This window comes from Anser anser (genome assembly GCF_964211835.1).
Source record: "Anser anser genome assembly, chromosome: 7".
Lineage (NCBI taxonomy): Eukaryota > Metazoa > Chordata > Aves > Anseriformes > Anatidae > Anser > Anser anser.
The window spans coordinates 23,032,638-23,054,368 of NC_139727.1; the positions used below are offsets into that span (position 1 = coordinate 23,032,638).

The 21,731-nt window shown below is 45.4% G+C and overlaps 1 protein-coding gene across 3 annotated transcripts; it reads right to left on the reverse strand.

Moving 5' to 3' along the window:
- Window positions 1-322: 322 nt before the first annotated feature.
- DRGX (dorsal root ganglia homeobox) lies at window positions 323-21,197 on the reverse strand. Of its 3 annotated transcripts, none has more exons than XM_083844536.1 (7): window positions 21,157-21,197; window positions 18,711-18,827; window positions 16,986-17,083; window positions 16,682-16,783; window positions 13,937-14,109; window positions 13,615-13,727; window positions 323-3,579 (listed from the first exon to the last, which is right to left on the reverse strand). In XM_083844536.1, exons 2-7 carry the CDS (start codon window positions 18,742-18,744, stop codon window positions 3,317-3,319), a joined length of 783 nt encoding a protein of 260 aa, XP_083700662.1. In that variant the 5' UTR covers window positions 18,745-18,827; window positions 21,157-21,197; the 3' UTR covers window positions 323-3,316. The 3 variants fall into 3 exon arrangements, with proteins under 3 accessions (XP_083700662.1, XP_083700661.1, XP_083700663.1); XM_083844535.1 differs by lacking the exon at window positions 21,157-21,197 and adding an exon at window positions 19,426-20,086; XM_083844537.1 differs by lacking the exons at window positions 18,711-18,827; window positions 21,157-21,197 and adding an exon at window positions 17,366-17,698.
- Window positions 21,198-21,731: the final 534 nt, after the last annotated feature.

The window sequence follows — 21,731 nt, forward strand, 5'->3', positions numbered from 1 at the left end:
GTGGCTGACTTTTGTGGAACCCACAAAATCATACTGAACAATTGTAATCACAGCTACATTACAGACTGAAGAGTCCAACAGACTTTGAGCTCCAGCTTCTGGGGTGGCCAAAGCAGCTTTGCTCCTACAAGGAGGCTCTGCAAAACTTGGAGTCCCTTTATTTTGCGTATTGTGAGACACTCAGGCTGCAGCTGGGACAACATCTGCGACATCACTCTGCAACATCCCTGTGGTCTAAGCAGAACTGGACAGTCATCAGAGACAACTGGACAGAGGGATTGATCTGAATGAAAACAGGACAGGAACTTTTCAGGGTGTTCTTTCTAAATTTATTCATGTATTAAACAAACAGAAACTACAGCATGCATCAGATACTTTTTTTTATTGTACAACGAAACTATGGACTTGTTTGTAATTGCAGCATTTCCAGCAACATCAGGCAGACTTGTCGATGTTATCCAGTTTTGCACAGTCACTAGAGTGTCGCATCATGAATTATTAAATCAGTGCTTCGTGGTAATACATAATTTCTTATCAATTATTCATGCTAATGTGCGTGTAGTTTACTTAATTGTGTTATTGACGATCAAAAGTAATTTCCTGAAAATCCTCAAGGACAGAAAATTTAATCAGCGTAACTACTTTTCAGATGCAATGCTGTTAAGTATTCTTAATTTGCTCAACAATTCACTTATTTATGTACCTTTCTGGAGGAAATACGAGTTTAATCAAACAATTAGATTGAAGAGTTAGTGTACAGAAGGGCTGAAGTTCAACTGAATGCAAGGTAATTATGTTGAAATGAAGTTGGGCCTGCCTCTTTGGAGTGGAATTATTTTTTCTAATCTTTTTTTGGGGGCCATGGAAATCTCAAAAACAAATTATGACTGGGACAATCACTAAGAAACCAGTGATTCTCTCTTCTCCAACTGCCCACTGCAACAAAGCACATAGCAATCTATTTATTTTGGTGGAAGAAAAAGGTTGTTGCTGTCGTTCAAACTAAGCCATAATTTGCAGTCAGGGAAACAGTCTCCATTTACAGTTCAGCAGTGCAGCTCCTGAAGCTAGAACACACTAAAAGAACACAGATTGCTGCATGTTCACTCCTGCAAGTTCAGGATTGCCAGAAAAAAAAGCACACGGTGTGACACATGTAAAGCAAAATGACTCCGTTTGACAGATGTGGGTCCTCTCTGGCTTTTTGTTGTACTTGGGCCCGAGGACAGATGCAGCGCTGCCCTCCCTGATGGCTCGTGTCCAGAGGAAATGAATCCCACCCTGGGGGGATGCCTGGCACCCTTCACTCCCAGCACAATGAAGGTACTTGGTGCCGTCAAGCCATCCCTTGAAGACCAGGGCTTCCACACTTTGAATGGGACCTGACACCAAACCCTGCCTGGAGAAAGGTAGGTGTGCACCACCAGAGGCTCCTGTGAGCCCGGGAGTAGTCCCAGGCTCTGTGACATTTGTGGGCTGAGATCACTTGGGTAGGGGGGCAAAATTTTTGCTGCCCACCTTGCTTGGAGCTGCCTTTCCAAGCACATCATCAAGCTCAGGCTCCATGAGAAGCTGAGTGCAACCCAGCACAAAAAGGTGTGCACCATGGATTGCAGGAGATCTTTGGCACAACCCATGGAGTCAGCCCTGAATGGGGAGTGGCAGAAAGACCTGAAATGCTAAATGGAACCTACGGGCTCTGCTAGGAGAGGATCTCTGCCAAAATCAACCTCTGGGATAAAAACCACCTCTCCTAGGACTGTAATGGACTCTTGTTAGAAGCAGGACAGACCTGAGCACTGTTCTCACAAAAGACCTGCTCAGAAGACCTTCGGAGCTGACAGGAATCTTTTCACTGGCCTCCACATTAGTTGATCAAGTCTCAGAGCAGTGGTTTCATCCTTTTCTCCAGGGACGTCTGTGGACAATTCTATGGAATCTGCAAAAGGCAACTGAGAAAAGCAAGTCCATATCACCAAGCTTAAATCTGCATCTGCATTACGCGTGGAAGAAATGTGGGGCACCCCGGATACAACACCTGCCTTGGAGCATCTGATCTTACTCAACTTTCCTTTGGGAAGTTTTGGGTCAGAGATAAAAGCGCATTTCCTGAGGCATCAATTTCTCCTTTGCACTGTGTCCACTGTATAATAATTAAGATATTTTCAGATCTAGAGTTATTCCAACCAGCCTTCAGTGAATGAAAGAGTCTGATTTTGGATGGCATAAAGGAATATCCTTCCAAGCTTTATTTCCTCTTTATTAAAAACACGACATGCAAGGACATATTTGCAGTATTGCAATGCAGGATGATTTTGTTTTCCAGTCTTTCTTTCCAAGAGAATGACACTAAAACATCCCCAGCTTTGTGCAGATCTAGACATAACTGCACTCTCCATTAAAATGCCAGCATTACCGTTTGAAGCTCTGAGCGCTGCTCTGGAGTTGTGTGTCTTTTAAGTCTAACCCAGGGAATGTCAAGACTAATGTTCACATAGAGACAAGTGCAAGGATTTTATTCATGGGTAAGCTGATCTCTGCAATTTCCCAGTAATCTACTCCATGGAAAGTTTGACTTTCAGGGAAAGGAAGGGAAAAGGAAAAAATATGAAGAGTTTTGTTCTATTTTTGCTTCTCTTACACCTGGCTTGCCTGGGATAGATTTGGTTGAAGTCAAAAGCTGTCAGAAAACATCAGGCAAGGCTGGTGTATACCTGCACATTCATTCACCTGTGTAGGGTGGGGGTAAATAGTGCCTGGAAGCCTCTGCTGCCCCAGAACCCGTATCTGGTAGCGCTGCCCTGCTGCCAGCCCCCCATCTCATGCTGCATGGTGGGTTACTGGTGGTGGTGGCCCCCCGAGGAGGAGCCCTGACCCCTACAAGGGTAATGCTTGCTTTTGGGAAGGTCAAAACCAGGTGAAGATGGTTCCAACCCACATGGGATACAGCCCCAGAAAGGTCTGGGGTTGGCCCTGCTGCTGAGATACATGGCCCTGGGGAGCGAGATGAGATGTGCAGGAGGAAACCAGGGTCCCGGGCATTTCAGCATTCCTGGGATGTGGAAGAGGAGCTAAAAACAGTTTCAAGAGTATTTCCAAACACAGATAGTGCCGATAAATCAGGAGAACGAACCTACAGCGGCACAAAAGAAGCAGAAGTGCATGAAAGGCAGCCAGAGAGGCCACTCGGACTTGCCAGGTCCCTGGTGGCCCTGTGACATCCTGCTGGGGCACGGCCACACTGCAGTTCCCCTGGTGGCAAAGCCCTGGCGGTGGGTTCCTTGCCTCAGGCCACGGGGCCGGTGTCGGTCCGGCCTCATACGCTCTTCTCCCCTTCCATGTGCTCCTTGGCTGGAGAGGGCTGCTTGTCCTGGCTGCCCTCTGGGCCGGGTTTGGCAGGAGGCGCAGGGCTGCCGGCGGCGGGCAGGAGGTTGGCAGACTGCAGCACGGCCTCCGAGTGCTCCCGGGCCTTCATACGCAGTGCAGCCACGCTGGCGGTGCGGTTGCTTTGGCAGCCATAGGTGGGCAGGAAGGAGAGGCCCATGGGGTCCGGAACGCAGCACGAGCACAGCGGGCTCCCTGGGGAGGAAGGAGACAAGGCAGTGTCATTGCTGGGGAAGGGATGGCCCCACCAGCAGGGCATCCTTGTGGGGGTTGTTCTCTGACCTCGGTGGGGTGACCCACACCTGCTGGCATCACACCGTGTGGTGCCTTTCCCTCAGTGGTCAACCTACAGAGGACAGAGATGGGGTTGGGGTCTCAAATGGCAAAAGCCCCATCTCCATTTGACCTTTGGTGGGTATGTGGATGCCAAATCCTGCTCTGCTGAGGCCCACTGAGAAGGATCCTACATTGTGAGCCATCCAGGGTGACAAATAGAGCAAGTGAGGGCAAGCAGGCTCAGAAGCGAGTGGTGAAACTTGTATCACATGAGATCTCCCCACAAGGAAGGCTGAACTTGTCCCCAGTTCCCACCCCAAGCTGCTGCTCTGCAGCATGATTAGCCTCATGCTGGAGGTATCTCCTGCCCTCCAGCTCCACAAGTCTGATCAATCTGGGCAGCAGCATTCGTTGGGTGAGTATGGGGCTTCCACCACTTATCTGCACCTGAAAGATTACTGCAGAGAAAAATGTGAAAATATCCCGGTTGTTACGCAGGAACTAATGGCCTTCTCCTATCTCACTGTAAGATGAGACAGCCTTTTTCCTGGCGAGGCCCTGCCAGCTACTGGCATCACATCTACCTGCATGAGTCTGTTCTATCTTCACCAGCCAAACTCTGTGCTGCTTAGGGATGATGCCTCGAAGAGGAGGGCCTCCAAAAGTGAACCAAGGCCGCCTAAAGCTGCTGCTGCTGCTGAGACGGCTTAGAGTCCCATCAGGAGGGATAGGCCAGACCATCTCCAACCTGGCATCTAAGATACATGGGCTGTCTCAAGCAGGCAACAAAGCACTGGAAAGAGTGTGAAATGGGTTTTTTTAAACCAAAAGTACTGCATGCACCCCACTGCCAGGGGCAGTCCTCCTTCCACCAGCTACCTGCCTGAGCTGAACCACTCTGGCTCATCTGTGATAATGCTGGGACTCCCGGAAGTCCGGGGTGAGCCCCAGACAGGGCATGCAGTCCATCCAAGAAGCCACCCTAGTCACCTTGCTTAGATGCATCTGTTGAACAGAGCAGAATGTGTCAGAGTGAGGAGGAGAGGCAGGGCAGGGCAGCTGAGCTACCACTTTGATTTGCTCTCTGGTGAGAAATGTTGGGGGACATCCAGGTGTCTCAGCGGCCACACGAACTCCACATCCTCTTCTATGCCCCTGGCAGAAGCCCATCCTTTGCTGATACGCAACCCCCCAGCAGGCAACAGTGGGGCCGCACACAACCTGACACGACACAATGTCTTCCTCTGCTCTTTCCAAGCCAAGGACTTGCTTTAATTTCTGCAGTTAATATTTGAGTTAAATGGCTCATGACTAAGTGATAGTACTAATAGCCTGCAGGGAGAAGGTAGTCTTTCTCTTACACTTCTGCTCTCGATAGCAATGGGTCAGCACCCACTTGGTAGGGACAAAAGCAGAGTTGTTTGTTTTTAGGATGTTGGCAAGACTTCTCAACAACAATTGTCAGAAATCAAAACTCTGCAGGTAAGTTTCAGGAGAAAATACTCCCTGTATTAAAAAAAAAAAAAAAAGATACTACAAGGGAAAAGTTATTAATATAACTGAAAAGTTATATAGTTACTCTTGTAATACTCCCCTGATAAAGCATCTGATAAGCACAACAACACTTCCACAGGTTTAGGCATATGAATGAATCACACAAGCAAATTTTACTACTTGAATGGTATCCTCCATTTTTTGATTTTAGAACTAGGAAACTCAAACCTGAATTTTGTGGCTGTTTAAGCATTACAAAAGGGAGGACATATAACAAAATCCACTGAGTAACACAATGTATAGTTCTTGCCACCAACAACCATGCTCATTTAGTCATTTTTGTCCTGTTGAAATGCAGCCACTTCAGGGATGCTAGATGGCCACTGTTTTAACAAGAGGGAGGAGAGGAGGATTGGCACGTCAGAACCCCTGCAGTTTGCAGGTCTTTCAGCTGCAGAAAGTCCATCTTTTTCACTGCTATTAAGCCCCACTACCTTAAGGTCAGGTTCTGTAATGGGGGACATAGAGGCCTCCCTGCGCATCTGCTGTCTTTGCACTGCTGCTCTCTTACACAGAGTGAGACTCCACCAGAAACGAGCACGTTGCCTGCTAAGCAGGCAGTGGGGAGAGGTAGATAAGAGCCTTCGCCTTTTCTAAAGAGCAGAAATCAACTCCAGGCCCCAAGAATAATTTTCATTCCATTGTTACAGGGGGATAAAATATTTAACAGTCTTCAGTACCAATCTAAGCTCTTTGCTTAATAATTAGACCTGATAGTACCCTGTGGCTCTGCAACCTGAGGGTGCAGAGTTACCTGTGGTGGAAACCAGGATATCTCTAGCATTAATTCACTCATAAACCATTCCTTGCATTTTCACTGAAGTTAGAAGAATGGCAAACAACAGCTCCCACCTGAAAAAATGTAGAGTAACTAGCGTCATTTGCTCCAGGGTCCTGCGAGAGTACAAAAGACTAGGATTTAGTATTGTTTCCTGTGAATGCAAAAGGAGGGTTGAAACTACTTCGCAATTGCCCATGTCTGCAGGCAGTAAATCCAGTGAAATCTATTCGACTTTGTTGGCACAAAAGCCAGGACAAACGACATGAGAATCAGCAGCCCAAGGTCTCCACCTGCCAATCAGTCAGCCCACAATGGACAGGGATGTGACCCAAGAAAGATGCATCCACATGTAGCAGACATCAGTGGTTTTTTTTACATCTTATTGCAGTAGCCCTGACCTCACAGTGGGGAAGGAAGGAATTGTTCCTACTTACTTAGTACCCTCAGAAGAGTTTAAGCACCTAACTCACATCAAGATCAGTGAGGGTTAGACCTTTAGCCTTAGAGCCTGATCCGGCTTCTGCTAACGTCTCACAGCCTGATATCTCTTTAATGGGATTTGGATCAGATTGCTACAGTACAGACAAGGAACTGTTTTCTTTCTTTCAGGAACTTACTGCCTATTGTACACAAAATTAAAATACACAATTAGATTTCCATTAACTTAGAGCAAATTCTGCTGAATTGATCTGAACCTCCTCGTATTCCTATATGAGATCATACTTTAAATGCTCAGCCTGAACATAAATACTTAATGTAATAAATACAGTCTGAAATATTTGATCCACTTGGCAGTTTAATTGATCTACTACAGAGACTGACAGGAAAAATTAAATTAGTTCTGTCTTGTCTCTGCCAACATCACATTTCAATTGTAATGATATTTGATCTACAATTTTGGTTGTGGACCCTTTTGTGCAGTTCCAAGGTTCAGTTTCAGATTAGAGTGGGGTATTTAAAATATCTATTTTTTATTTCAACTCAACAGTTTAAAGGATTTAATAGATGGTCTTTCCAAAACGCAAAACCTCAGTTCATTGCCTCTTTCAGTATTTGTGCATATCAGCATTTGATGTGAACAGATGAACAGCAAGCTAAACATGGAGGGAAGTGAAGAAAAATTTGGATTTAAAAATCCTCACCTGACATTGTATGCTGTTTTCTTTGCAGTGAAAATATTATGCTTGATTTAAATAAAGTTTCCTGTAGTCACAGTGGTTTGCTTGAGCTCTAATTCCTCAGAAACTCTGAAGTCATTTTCACAAGGGTTGGAAGGTCAACAAAAACCTTGAGTTCACAGTGCCACTTACCAGGGAGGGCTGATTCCAAGGGGATCTCCCTCTTGCTCTTCATATATGATGCCAACATTTTGTCTATTAAAGCCTGAGGCACAAGCAGGAAAAACAAAGGTGGCTTTATCCAAACCTTTTGAGCTCTGAATCAAGAGGCTCAGAAGAACAAGAGAGGCATGAGCTTAAATACTGAAATGGGGAGGCACCAGATGCTCCCAGTGTAATTTAGAGTAGCCCCAAGGCTGCTAAAGTTGTGCTAGATGGTTCCTCCTAGTGCTTAAGCTAGCTAAGTGTGGAAGGCATCCTGTGCTGCCCAGAAGCTGGAAGAGCACTGCAGAACTGACAGCAGAGTCCAAATGTTATAGTTTTATATCTCCTTGGCTTGTGAACTCTATGTGCCCAATGCAAACAAGGAGCTAGCTCTAGCTGGAGCGTTTTTGTATGAATAACTTGACACTGGAAATGGTGGATTTCATCATCCTTTATTTATGCCATCAGTACAGTTCCAAAAAAAAATTAAAAAAAAAATAAAAAAAAATCAGAAGCCAGAACCTTGCCTGTTTGGACAGGAAAGCTGGCAGTAAAGCCCATAAGTGCTGGAAGAACAAAACCAGTTCTTTGAATACTCTTAGCTCTGCAACCCTTTACCATTCTTTCCATCCATACCAACAGCCTTTCCCAAACACATGATCTGACCCTAAATGCTGCTTATGTGTCACTCTAAAAGAGGTCAATGGGAAGCCCTGCTCAGCTAAGTTCTGCTCATCTAATCAGGATTTGGACTGGAGGAACAGGCCAGCACCAATCTTCTTCATATGACTCTCAGACGCTCCCACTATCAGCATATTCTCTATCATTTGTGGTAAAGGAGAAAAAAATCTACCTGTGAAGTACAGCAGTGCCAGAGTTGAGGACTTATAGTACAGGAATCAAAGCAACTTGCTCAAGGTCTGAGTATCTGCACTGAACTAGTATGTTTTATATTCCCTAAAGTCACAGAGGCAGGTGAACTAGGGAAAATGCATTGGCCAAACAGAACATGCTTGCTATACTTGCTGTGTTACAAGAATTTACCGAGGTCACATGTTGAGAAAAGTCAGTAAGTCCATAATCAAGTACTACTGAATGACAAAGAAAACAAAGGACCTGCAGAGTTTTGGTGCTTCAATTCAGTAAACACCAGTTCGAGGGTAAGTCAGGTCCTTGAACACTTCTTTCTCAGTCTTTCTCTAACCAAATGATGTTGGGCAAATTCTCTTCATCTTTCCATAATAGAAAATGAAATGTAATGGATGGACAGCTCTAGTTGTCTTTTTTTGTTTGTTTGTTTTTGCCCTGGATACTGCAATTAAGCCTCCCTAATATGAACAACAGCAACCACAGCAGCAACAAACCAGAAAAGAGCCTAATCAATGGTGCCCTGGAATATCCACTTTGATGGGCATAATGCAGTCCTGCTTTTCTAGCAGCGAGCGGTGTGGAGGTGCCGTGAAAACCAACGGAGCTATAACTTGCACAGAGCAGAGCTGTGGGTGAATTATGAAAGTAATTCACTGGCAAGTGTAATTATTTTTCTTCTCATACACTGCACTTTGAATCACAGGGTCTGGGGAAATTTCAGCGGAATGAAACAGATACATTTTTGGCTTCAGCCACCAGAATGGTAGAACACTTCCGCTAAAAACCGGAGATTCTTGTTTACACCCATTAATAACATCTTCTACATTAATGAATTGCATTCATGCTGTCATCCATTAAGAAGGTACTTTGAGGTCTCTCTCTGCACAGAACACTAGCTTCTCCTGATGACTCTATTGTTATATAGCCCATAAATAAAACAAGTATTTTCCCTTCATATTTGAGGTCTGCAATTAAATCTACTAAATGGACTGCAGATGCATGGTTTACAGTAAGTGATTCATCTTGGAGATCATGGAAATGTCAAAGTCACCACAATGAAGTAGCATAGTTGTCAAATTAGGACAATTTCATACAGTAATGAACAACAGAAATTTCTTCTGTATAAGCCAAACTTCTTCCTGACTATGGCCAGTGGTGAAGAACTAAAACATTGAAGTAAGAAGCCAGGTATCCCAACAAAATTACGATCTTATGCTAATTTTTCAAATGAGAAATTGCATTTCCTGAAAAATATATATAGTGAGGTAATATGGTAGTTCAGAGACTCTTGCTACTGAAAGCAGCCTCTGATGTGCTAAACTTCAGAAAGGGAGAGGACACCTAAGGGAAGAAAGAAGTCTGTTGTATTATCGAATAGAGAATCTTGAACAGCAACAGAGAAAAACTGCCCAATGGTGATATACCCTTCTCAGAAACAGTCTATGCTCTGAGTTACTGTTGTAATCTCTATTGTATTGCTGGACTGCTTTCTTCACAGAACATCTTATGGTGGTAACACCAGCCATTTGAAGAAAAAAAAAAATCTCAGTTTTAGAGATAGCAGGGTTCATGGGACGTATTACTTAGGGAGAAGAGTTTTCTGCTCAGTCACCAGAGCAGATCCAATCTCATGCTCCAGCAATATCCAGAAGTTACCTACAATTGACACCCATGGGACTCAGATGAGCGCTGCCTGCTGAAGGGTTGCAGAGCCACGCCAAAGCAAAGGCTGTCCAAAAGCAAACCTGTTGCCCTGTGCTAGGCTGTCATGAGATTTCTTGTCTTTACTAGACTGACTTCATCTGGGAAACTATGCTTATCATATCCTTAGATTATGAATTAGATCCAGATAGCATGTGCCCTAGCCACTTTATGCAGCCTTGGAAATCTGGGGCTGGAGCCAAGCAATCAAAGTCAGAGAAAGAGAAAGAGAGGTATTAGTTTCTTTACAGAAGACAGAGAATTCTCAGGTGGCAGAATGAAAATTGTTCCTGAGAGCATAAAATAATTGTTAATTAGTTACATCACTATCATCACTTGTTATGCACTGTATTGATTTTAATTGTCTCCTTCTAAAGCATCAGTCAAATATTACTCACTGACACCAACAAAGTGTTGGCTCACAAGCCCAACAAAGCACATCTTATCTCCTCAAAAGAAAATAACCTAAACTTCCCAGTGGTATATGGCGTCCTGAGAGTGCCTTTTGTTTGCAGACAACCTTTACGGTCTTACTGGAGAATGCAGTTCCCTTTACTGGCCAGGATTGTTCTCCCAATGGAGAGAATATGTATCTATTTACAGGATTCACACAGAGGACCTCTTTGTCAGCATTTCGTTTGAAATTTGCATAGAAGTAAGTAGGGTCATGCATTCACGGGTAGTGAAATGGTGCTTTGATTCTGGAGGAATTATTTTGCTTTCAAAAGCACAAAGAATTCCTGGTAGTTTCAAACTGTGGTCAGCACAAGAGAGATGCCAGAAAGAGCTCTTGGTCATTTAACTCCTCAATAAAATGTGAAAAATCTTGGAAAAATCTTACTACTTGTTGAATTTAAGTAATCCAAAAAACCCAACAGCTTGGAACGTTATGTCCTGTGTTGAGTTTGATAGGATTTTGTGTTGCTTAAAGTCCTACACTCTCAGATTCACTGTGGCAGAGCTCTGTCAGCATTTCAGTTGCAAAATGAGACTAGATTCTCAAGGGAGATGCTTAGGAGACTTCATTAAGATACGTAAGGACACCAAGTAATGTCCGCCTAAATGTAGGGTTAGATTTTCTTCGATGGACCTGAAGTTGTACATATCTGCCCCTACCTTAAAGGGGGAAATGAGAAGGGAGAATCAAACTAACTGAACTGAGTGAGACGAAGAAGGTCATATAAAGGCTTTGTGAACACTGAGTCTCTCCCTGTCCTTTCCTTCCTTCCTACAACCATTATCTCTTCCTTCAGGCCTACGTGCGAGCTTGGCTGTGCTCTCAAATGCATAGTTTAGATGGACCGCCACTCATTTGGTGTTTCCATACCAAAGCAAACAGTATGTGAATCATGTCTGTACTCCTTCTGGTCTCTGCAGCACTTTAGAAACAGTCCTGTTTGTCACTGCCAATTAATGAGATTGAAGCACAGGTCTGCCGTGCACAGCCCCTGTCCCAGCCCAGGTGAATTGATCTTGGAGAAACAGGGAAAGGGGAACTTATGGAGATGAGCCAAGGAAAGAGGAGACCGTATTCCACATGTAAATACCACAAGAAAGATGACACAGTTATTCCCTACTTGTATAAATCAAACTTGCCACCTTACAGAACAACACTAAAATTCTTCCCTCGTAACGCTAAAGCCAAACTTTGACATTACTGAGACCTAGCTGCAGAAGAAAGGAGCAGCTCAATATACCAGTTCCGTGCAAGCATAACAACATGCCGACAGGCATATGCAGCTCCACAAAGCTCATGGTAGTTGGATATGCAGATATGAAAATCTGTAACTGGATTTCTTAAAAGCTCAATACACACCAATATCCCCATTTCCTTGCATATATCCAGAGATTTCTAGTTTCACACAGGAAATGTAAACCAGGCATCTTAGCAAGAAACTGCATGTATAGCTGAGAACATTCATCAAGAGAATATACATGCACCTGATAACTGTCCATCTCTAGTCAAATTATAAAAAATCTGTATTTTCATTTAGGACCAGTTTTTCAGGGAATGTCTCTTAGTCTGGGCAACTATCTAATGATCATCTCTGCCTGAGATTCAGGAATAGGATTTTTCCTGCCCTTAGCTGTAAAACTGCTATCATGCAGAAAGGAGCAAATTATTAATTTCTCAATTTGGTGGCCAAGCTGTACAATCACAGAAAACAATGTCGGGAAGTCTTCCAAATAAATAAAACTTTTAAAATACTCGTGACAACTTTTTCATTTGTTCATTTTCACTTCATTTTGCTGAGCTTCAATTTATTGGCATTATTTTTCTTAAAATTTAGCTAAATTTAAACATGAAAAGTGATAACAAATTAAACTGTAAATTTTAAGGAAAAAAGCAGCCCTTACTTCCACCTGAAATTATTCACTGAACACAGTCCTACTTCCACACCCTTCAACCTTCCCAGGACTGTATTTGCAAGTGACTAACCTGTTTGCCCCCAGAATTCCACCTGTATCTATTCCCGAGAGGCTGTTCCTGTCCAGTGGGAGAAGCTGAAAGTCTCTGCCCCAGGAGCTCACGGTCACAGGGCAGAGATCAAGGGGCTTTGCGCAGTCCAACAGCCACTGCATGCTTACAGGGTTTAGGTTGACAATCATCCTTTAAGTTCTAGGGCTCAGATCACACCTCTGTGGCCTTTCTTGGTTCAAAATCACAGGTCCTACGCCTACCTAACTGGCACCTGCCTTATGCTGTGTCTTCTGCTTTTTTTGGAAGGACATGAAGAAGGGGAGAACAGGGACAAGATGCTGGACTTAATGCAAATCTCAGCACTTCCAAGCATTTGCTTCAGAACTATACCTTGACTGTACTGATTTAATTGAAAATACTCTCAAGGAGCATGTGGTATGGCAGGGAACATAGAGATTTTAGAAGACTTTAATTTTCAGAGCGGGAGGTCCTAAATGAGGAAATTTTCCTCACAATATATTGCACTGCACTGGGGCATAGAGCAAAGGTATATGCCACTTTGCGCTTGGCAGAGCTATGAGACCTTACATCCTATAAATCTATAAATTGAATTCATCCTGCCTACACCCTTAGTCTAAGAAATTGTTAGACTAGGAACAGCTAATGGATCAGCTGGTGATTTATTTTTAAAAGATGCATACTGCTGCTTTTTGGCAACCTGAAAGGATATGGACACTGGATGCAAGTTTCCTGTTGCCTGGGTCCAAGGTAATGTGGAATTGCTTTGTATGCTCCCCTGTCCCCTCATACACTCTGTGTTCAAGATCTCAGAGGGGACTGACTGGTCAAGAAAAGAAAGGTCTAGCGTTGTGCAAAAACATACTGCAAAGGAAACTGCATGCAAAGAGTGGATGAGGCATCAGCAACGGTGCCAGGTAATGTATAATGCAAAAGGACGTGTATAACTAATTTATTAGAATAAATTTGACTCTTAAAAAAAGCTCATGCAAAGAAAACTCTAAAGGACCAAACCCCACCTGGCTTGCAAATTGAGACAAAACCTGATCTCACTAAAAGTAACTGACTAAAACGACAGAACTTCACCACAAACCACACTACGATCTACCAGAGGAGACTAGCTTCTGTACCTGCAGCATCAGTCAATGCAATTATCACCCATCACAACAGAAAGAAGGATCCAACATTTCCCAGAGGCTTCTCCGCTGGCTTAGGGGAGAGCATACCACTCAACATGAACAATCTGCTCTTTGAGTTTATATCTGAAGTTAAACAAAGTGACTTACCTTTTAGAGAGGCGACGTGAGATAAAGCTTGTGCGTAGGTGGCCGTGTTGAGAAGAGTCCCTGGCAGGCAGGAGGGGAAGAAAGGTCCTGTGGGACCGACTGCTCGGCTCAGGCTGATGTGGAAGAGAAAACAACTTTCAAAACAGAACTAGCTGACTCCAAAGACAACATATGTGCATATACACAAACATGCTCAGAGCTGTGCCTGAAAACGATACTGTCTAGGTCAAAGCTTAGCATCAGTCAAGTCTGTACGTATGTACATATATATGATGCATGCTTGCCCCAAAGAGAGGCAGTTGACGGCATGTGTTACTCTTACCTCTGCTGGATCTCCAGGCTCTCTTTTTTATTCCTGGTTTGATCTGCTGGAGAAGGGGAATTTAAATTCCTGACAGGAGGTGCCACCTCAGCCATTGCTTCCTTAGAGCCCTCTTGGTCGGAAGTCCCCCTCTCTGTTTTCCTCCATTTAGCTCTTCGATTTTGGAACCACACCTAGAGCAGGAGAGCAATCCAGGCTGAATACCACATTTAGCCGTATGCAAAACAAGTCAACTGTTGCTGAACTGTTACTCTAGTGAGATCAGTCATTTTGAAGTTTGGCTAGAATTTCCTCTGATTTTGTGTCCCTGTTGTTATTCTAGCTGAGCCTTAATATTAATATTTCTATCCGGAATATTTCTGTGTCTGGAAAACAAGCCAGGAATGTCTAAAGACAGTCAAAAGAGATATTTAAGAGAAAAAAAATCTTTGATGTTACTGTGCCAGTTAGCAAAATATTTAAACGCGTGCTTGCCTTTACACACATTTCATTCTCACTGAATTCTATGTTTTAACATGTCTAAAATCCTTCTATCCTGGGAAGTACTTAAATATGTATCTAAGCACCCTGGCAAAACCATATGGAAGTCTTTAGGTGAGCTCCTGCTAGAGTCAGGGAGGTCAGAAATGAGAAGTACATACTAGGGCATCTCAGCCATCCCATTCCCTGGAGAGGCTTGATACTTGCTGTTATTCCTCTGATGTATTTGTCCACTCTGCATTTAGATGACTCAAAAAGAGGTAGATACTCTTTCAGGAAGATCATCCTGCATTTTAATACACACCACTTTCCAAACCTTATTTTTCCCTGTTACGCAATAGAAATTTTCATGCTCTTGATTTTGCTGCCTGACTTTGAGTCCAAACACTTTTTTCATTTACCTTGGGGCTGATGCTCTGAAAGCATCTTATTTTAGGTGGAAAAAGCTGAGCCTGTCTTGAGGTCAAGAAATCCACGTTTTAATACATGACTTCAAGTATAGGCAAGATTGTTATTATTATTATTCTCCTCCTACAACTCCATTTTAGTTAGCTGCCTTTTAATTGCATGTATCAGCAAACGTTGAATAATGATTTTATCTATATTCTAAATTTAGAGCAGTTAAATGCAAAGCAAAATGCAGACACTTCCTTGCGTCTTAATTGAATGAAGGTCACAGCTATAACAACATTTAATTGAGCTATTTTTCATTATCATATTTTAATGACTTTGCACTGACAGTTCGCCTGCTTCTGAGGAAAGAGCATGATGAAGTCGTTTATTTCCCTATTTAGTTATTGTTTGACAACATCATCTTCGATTAAGACTCTGCTTTATAGCACATTAATCATATTTGAATGAGCAAGGGGTATAAATGTAAACATATCTCCCATCCTCTGTGTTTCCCCATGTCCCTGCATGAAAGCAGGCTAAACAAATGCTTGCATCTATTGTCTGTTTGCATAATAGCCAACAACAAGGCTAAACACCAGTCCTCAGCAATCTAATTGTCACCACCCCTATCTCACCCTTGCACCTTTCAGGAAGAAGTTATGATCTTCCACTTCTGAATGCTCAATAATTGTCCCATTTATCTCAATTTGCAGTTCAGTCTTTAGGCACCAATAGCTAAAATGGCATTTTTTATTATTTTTTTAAGCCAGTACCTACAATGCACTGGCAAAAGGAGATTTTCATTTCCAAATAATAATCAGTTTAATTTGCCCACATATGACCAATGATTCATGTTCAGATTTAATAATCAGGATCGCATAATCTGATTATAGGAGAAATAATTTGTTTACAATCCCCAATTTACTGCAGTGAATTCCATTATCTCTCTTCAGCCATTGGGTTTTAAGAGATACTAACATGACCCTAGGGAACAAAAGGCAAGCTATTATATTTCTTACAATTAGATCTTTGCATAGTCTTAACCCCGAGCACCTAAATAAAAAAAAAAAAACACAGAAACAGCATGCAGAAAAGTCCCATAAATAAAATGAATACATAATCGTGTTCAAAAAATGGCTTGCAAATCAGCGGTGGATGCCTGCAGAGTTATATGAATCCATCTCTTACAACTGCAGGACTGCTGTTCTGAGCAGAGCTTGTAAGCACTTACACAAAGTTAATCTCTAAGTATGGAAAACAAACGCACACCTGGGTCAAAAAAAGGGAGAAAAAAACAGGGAGGGAAGGAAGTAAAGAAGGAAGGAAGGTGTGGTGAAGGGGGGAGCGATCATGGACAATGGCATTTATTGGATCATATTAAAGGTGTAAGAATTGTTCTACAAGCATTTTAGCCATCTAAATTAAGTGTTTGGAAAGTAGGCAAAAGGGAGAAAAGTTGAGGAGGTGCAGCAATTTCTTGCTAGCAGCTGGGCTCCCCGCAGTTGACTAACCCCCCTGCTTGACAGTGGTCATAGTTGCTTTGGAGAATCACGTCTCAGCTCTTTTCTCCACACACACCCCCCTCCAAAAGCAAGGAAATGGATGTGCATTGATGTAATTTAGTACCTTGGAGACGCGGACAAATTAGTGTAGAACATTATCACTAGTTAATTATGAATGACCGATTAATCAACCTAATCTAATATTCCACATTATGTTGATGTTATTAAAGTGCATCATGAAAATGACAGATCGTCTTCATTTGCGTTCTTTGGCCAAATGTGCACTCTGCAGTCTTGATGTCAAAAAAAAAAAAAAAAAAGTTTGCCAGTTTGAATACCCGAGAGTTAAATAATTCCCCGGAATGTTTACCTGCACCCTGGCCTCCGTGAGGTTGATTTTCATCGCCAGCTCTTCCCTAGTGAACACATCGGGGTAGTGGGTTTGAGCAAAAACTGCTTCCAGGGCTTCGAGCTGGTGGAGGGAAGGAAAGCGAAGATGTCAGGGCACGGGAGGCGGGCAGGGGGAGCCGCGGGCTGGGGGCAGCCGTACCGGGGAGCTTGTGGCCGGCAGACCCAGGGTTTATGCGGGGGACCGGGCAGAGGGCTGGCAGGGGGACAGCTCAGGGGGCAGCTCGGGGGCAGCCCGGGGGGCAGCTCGGGGGGCAGGCTCCTACCTGCTGCAGGGTGAAGGTGGTGCGGTTGCGGCGCTGCTTCCTCCGCAGGAACCCGTCGTCGAAGTCGCCGGCGGAGTGAGCTCCGAAGGGGGCCGCGCCTGCGGGCCGAGAGCCGCGTTAGGGGCAGCCGGGGCGGCTGAGGAGCGGACAAGGGGGGCGGCAGCGCTGCCCCGGCACCTGGCCATTCCCCTGTCCCTGTCCCCGTCCCCCCAGCCCACCGAGCAAACAGGATCGGACAAGTCCCCAAGCCCACAAAACCACCGCTGAGGGTCCCCAGGACCGAGCCCGCAGAGCTGCCCGGCGGGAGCCCCCCAGACCCCGGCCCCGCTCCCCCCGCCGCGGCCGCTCGGCGACCGGGGGCGCCTCGACGCCGTGCTCACCCCGCAGCATCACCGGGAGAACGGCCCTAACCCCTCCTCGCACGGACGGACGGCTCCCTGCGGCCCCGGGCGATGCTCAGCACCGGATAAAAACACTGTCCCGGTGACCCCGGAGCCCCCTCGCTTCTCTCCGGGTCTCCCCGGGGTGCCCCAAGCCGCCCAAAGGCTGCCCGGTAAAGGGCCCTTCTGGAGCCGCCTCTGGGGTTTGGTTGGTTCAGGGGGCAGAGGAGGCGGTTTGGGATTTGTGCCAGTTTTCACTTGGGATGCCCCACGCCGGGCGGTGTCACCCTCCACCGCCCGCAGCCAAAACCGGGCTCCAGGAAAAAAAAAAAAAAAAACCACCTAAACCAAACCCCACAACCGACCGAGCGAACAAAAGCACGTTTGCAAAGCTCTCGGCCAAAAACTAACGAAGAAAGGCGCTCAGGAGCCCGGCAGCACGGCGGGGACCGCAGGGACCCCGGCCCCGGCCGGGGCGGCTTCGCGGGGCCGGCTCCCCCCGGGCAGCGCCAGGCTCCTGCGGGGGCACACGGGGCGGCAGCGCCGCGGCTCCTGGCAGCGCTTCGGAGGGAAAAAACCTTTTCTGGACGGCGGGCAGGAGGGACTGGGGGTCACAGACCTGGCCCGGCACGGCCCCGGGGCAGGGCTGAAGGTGCGCGGCCGAGAAACATGCGGGGGGGACCCGGGGAAAGCCCGCAGGCTGCCGGTTTTTTAAAAGAAAAGGAAAGAAACAAAAACACAAGAAACATTAAACAAAAGCCCCCGGTCAAAAACACAAGGAAGAACCCTCCCAAATGTTTTTTTTCTCTCTTTTTTTTTTTTTTTCAGCCGTGCCTCTCGTCTTTCCCCATCCTCCCGCAGAATGTTTGTAAAATAACATTAAAGATTTATGCGGTCCCTTTGGCTGGAGGGAGGAGGCGTGACCACGTCCTGAAAGTGTCCCGATTACAGCCATGACACCAACATCTGTGCTGGGAGGGGAGAAAAGCATCTCTTTCGTCGCCCGAGGCTCAACTGCGGGATCGCTATCCACAGAGGGGAGGCAGGTGGCAAAACGAGGGCGGGGGGGTGTAAAAACAAGGCCTTTCCAACAGGAATCAAATTAAAAAGAAAAAAAAAAAATCATGCAATCCTTCTTTCCGCCCTGTGACAAGAGGGGAAAGCTGGGCGCGCGGGGAGGGGGGGAGTAGGGTTGTGTTTGCCCTTGGAAAAAGATGAGGCGCCTCCGTACAGCTCCGCTCTCCTCCCGGCAGGCAGCTGCCCGTGCCAGGCCAGTGCTGAGCATCCCTCGCCCCCAGCCCCTGCACCCCTGCGACTTGGACCCCCAGCCCCCAGCCGCACTCACCCTCCAGCTGCGGGGGGCAGTGGAAGTAGAACATGGCCCCGCGGCCGGGCTGCCGCCCGCTGCCCAGCGCTGCGAGGGGCTTCCCTGCCAGACAGCGCCGAGGGGTCTCCTGCAGACCTGGAGACAGAGAGGGAGAGAAAAGAAAGGTGAGGAACCAGGAGAAAGCACCCCGAGAAACTCCCTGACGAGCCCAGAGCCCGTCCCAGAGGAGGCCGAGAAAGTCGTGCCTAACGCTGCGTGCAGCGCGCTACAAAAGCCAAAGGCAGAAAACTCCATGGTAGGTGCACAGTGACCAGAACCAGTAAAAGTTTGTTGCTTCTTTTTATTTTTTTCTTTTCCTCTTTTCTTTTTTCCTCTTTTCTTTTTCTTTTCCCCTCCAGATAGCTGATCATCTATCTCCCGTTCTTCTATCTACACATCTATCTATGTATATATCAAGTATTTACTTCCAGAGCAAATAATTACATTACATAAAATAATAAAAAAAATAATCTTACAGCTAAGAATGAATTGCTTTAAAAAAATCTAAACTATTTTGCCTAAATGAAACAGCAATAAAACCTAAAAGCTGTCTTCTTTTAAAAGCATCCAACATGCTGGGAGCTGCGTTCGGGTTGGAAACCAATGTCTTCGGCAACAACAACAACAAACTATTCAAATTTCTATGCAGTCATGTAAGAAAATCCAGAAGGCAAATAAAAATAGCAATCCATACCTAAACCGAACAGAAGTAAAAATCACCAGTAAGGTTTGGGGGTATTTTGCACTGGAATAAGGCGCTGTGAGTTGTTGGCTGCAGAGACAGAAGGGCTCTGTGGAGTTCTGGAAGTGGCCAGATGTCTTTATATCTGTCTACAGCATGCTCTGCCTCTCAGCACTTGCCTTTATAATCTCACGCATAATTGGCCTTAATCTGATTATTTCCAGCGCTGTCTACAGTGAGTAACTTGGATAGGTCTATTGGGCCCTACAAATGGCCCACGTGGTGTGTAGAGGAGAAAAAAAAAAAAAAAAAAAAGATGAAAAGAAAAAAACCCGTCATTTCTCAGCAAACACCAGGAATGCGAGGAGCAGCAACAAAATCCCATTCTTTTCCGAGCGTTCGCGCTCCGGGGCTCGGCGGCCCCCGGCGCCCCCCCAAATCCGGGGTGCCCCGGGGCTGCGGGGCCGGGGGGGGATGCAGCGCTCCGTGCCGTGCCGTGCCGTGCTGCTCCGTGCCGAGCCGTGCCGAGCCGTGCCAGCCCTGCCTGGACCCCGGCGCTGACAAAGCGGCGGCTAATTGCCGCTGGATGGGTTTTGGGGGGCCGCTCTGCACACGCCTTGCCTTTCCAAGCGATCGTACGGCAGCAAAGTTTGATTTTGTTCACAGCGAGGGGTCTCTGGATTTATGCTCGCTTCCCGTCTGCAAATGATATGCGGCGGGACCCTTTGCAATTACTTTTAAAATGCATCCGAGGCATAGGCTCAGCGGAGAGAGATGGCCCTTGCCTCAGCCCGGGTGAAAATTAGACTTTAAAGTACCCAGATGAAATTTTCAAGTCAGGGACGCGGGATTGGATCAAATCACATAAACTGCAAAAAAAGCAAGTATAATGGCGCATAATTGGTTCTGTAATAGCATTACACAAGGATAATAGCCTGTTATGGCCCCCTGCACATTAAGTGCTTCCCTGGCGTAAAGCCTTTATGATATTAAAGGGGGAATATAATGATATTTTGGTTATTAAATGCGTGTAATTAATTTATGCACCACTGAAAATAAAGTTGGTATTATGACCCACTCAAGATGCATCAGAAGATGTAAGTCAGACAACTGTTGATAAGTTCTGGTGTCTATGTTTCGTCTAGACTGCTGATTTTATTTTGGAACAATTGCTTCTCCGGCAGACTACACAAATTTAATATTTTATAAACATTGTAATGTTCTGTGCAGGAAGGGCGAGCAAATCTACACAGGCTCTCTTAGATCTGATGGGAGTTTAAAGAGGTAGCACGTTCATACCAGAGCAAAGGAGATGGATACAGACGATACAGGTGCAGAAATGGATAGAGATTTTAAAGAGACGATGTCTTTGGAAAGTTGTTCTGCGTATATGATCTCATTAAATAAACACTAATAGGCTCTAGAAATATCACCTGCTCTGTCTGCCTGTCACACTAGGCATAGATGTAGAAATCCCCCTAATTTTTTAATCCCCCCTAATTTTAATATATAGTCACGCTGAAATTATGTTTCAGTCTTGTAAAGAATTATTTTAGCAAAACAAGGCAAAAGCAAAGAGCCAAACAGATCTGATCTTATCTTACCCATTCACCTACAATTTTAGCATACCAGTAATAGGTTTAGAAAGCTACATTCATACATGCTTATATATATTTATATGTATACACATACATAAGGGCTTTTAGGGAAATCACTGTTTGACAACAAATACTATTGACTTACCATCCAGGCAAGTCTCTGAACTGCGAAGTCTGCTATGAATCGAGCCGGCTTTTACAGCAGCACCACGCAAGACCAATGTTCTGAATCTGACCACACTCCTTAAAATAGCAGCACATGCTTTAGGTCAATTAACCTTAAAAAGAAGAACATAACCCAGAGGTACCGCCTGGATCTCCCCTGCCAGCCTCTGCATCCCAGCCTTTAATATCCATGCAGGGCCAGTACCGCAGGATCCCTTTGCACGGAGACAGACGTGCCTTTTCCTTCCTCTGACGTCGCGGAGAGAGTGAAAGTGAGTGTTTTATCATAAGAACCCCTAATAAAATAATAATAACTTCATTACGGCACTCTCAGGCCTTGCTCTAGTCAGGGGGCTGCATTGCTCTTTTGGCTCCAAGACTCACTTTCTCCGGCAGTTTGAAGCCTGCAAGTTCAGCGCATTACGGGAGGCAGCGAGGGGGAAATGGAGCCCGGGGAAGTGCTCCAAGTGCTGCTTTTTAAATAGAAGCAGGAGGACAGGGAGCCGGTCGGCTCAACTTTCTCCCAAGGAGCAGCAGCTGCAAAACAAGGAGATA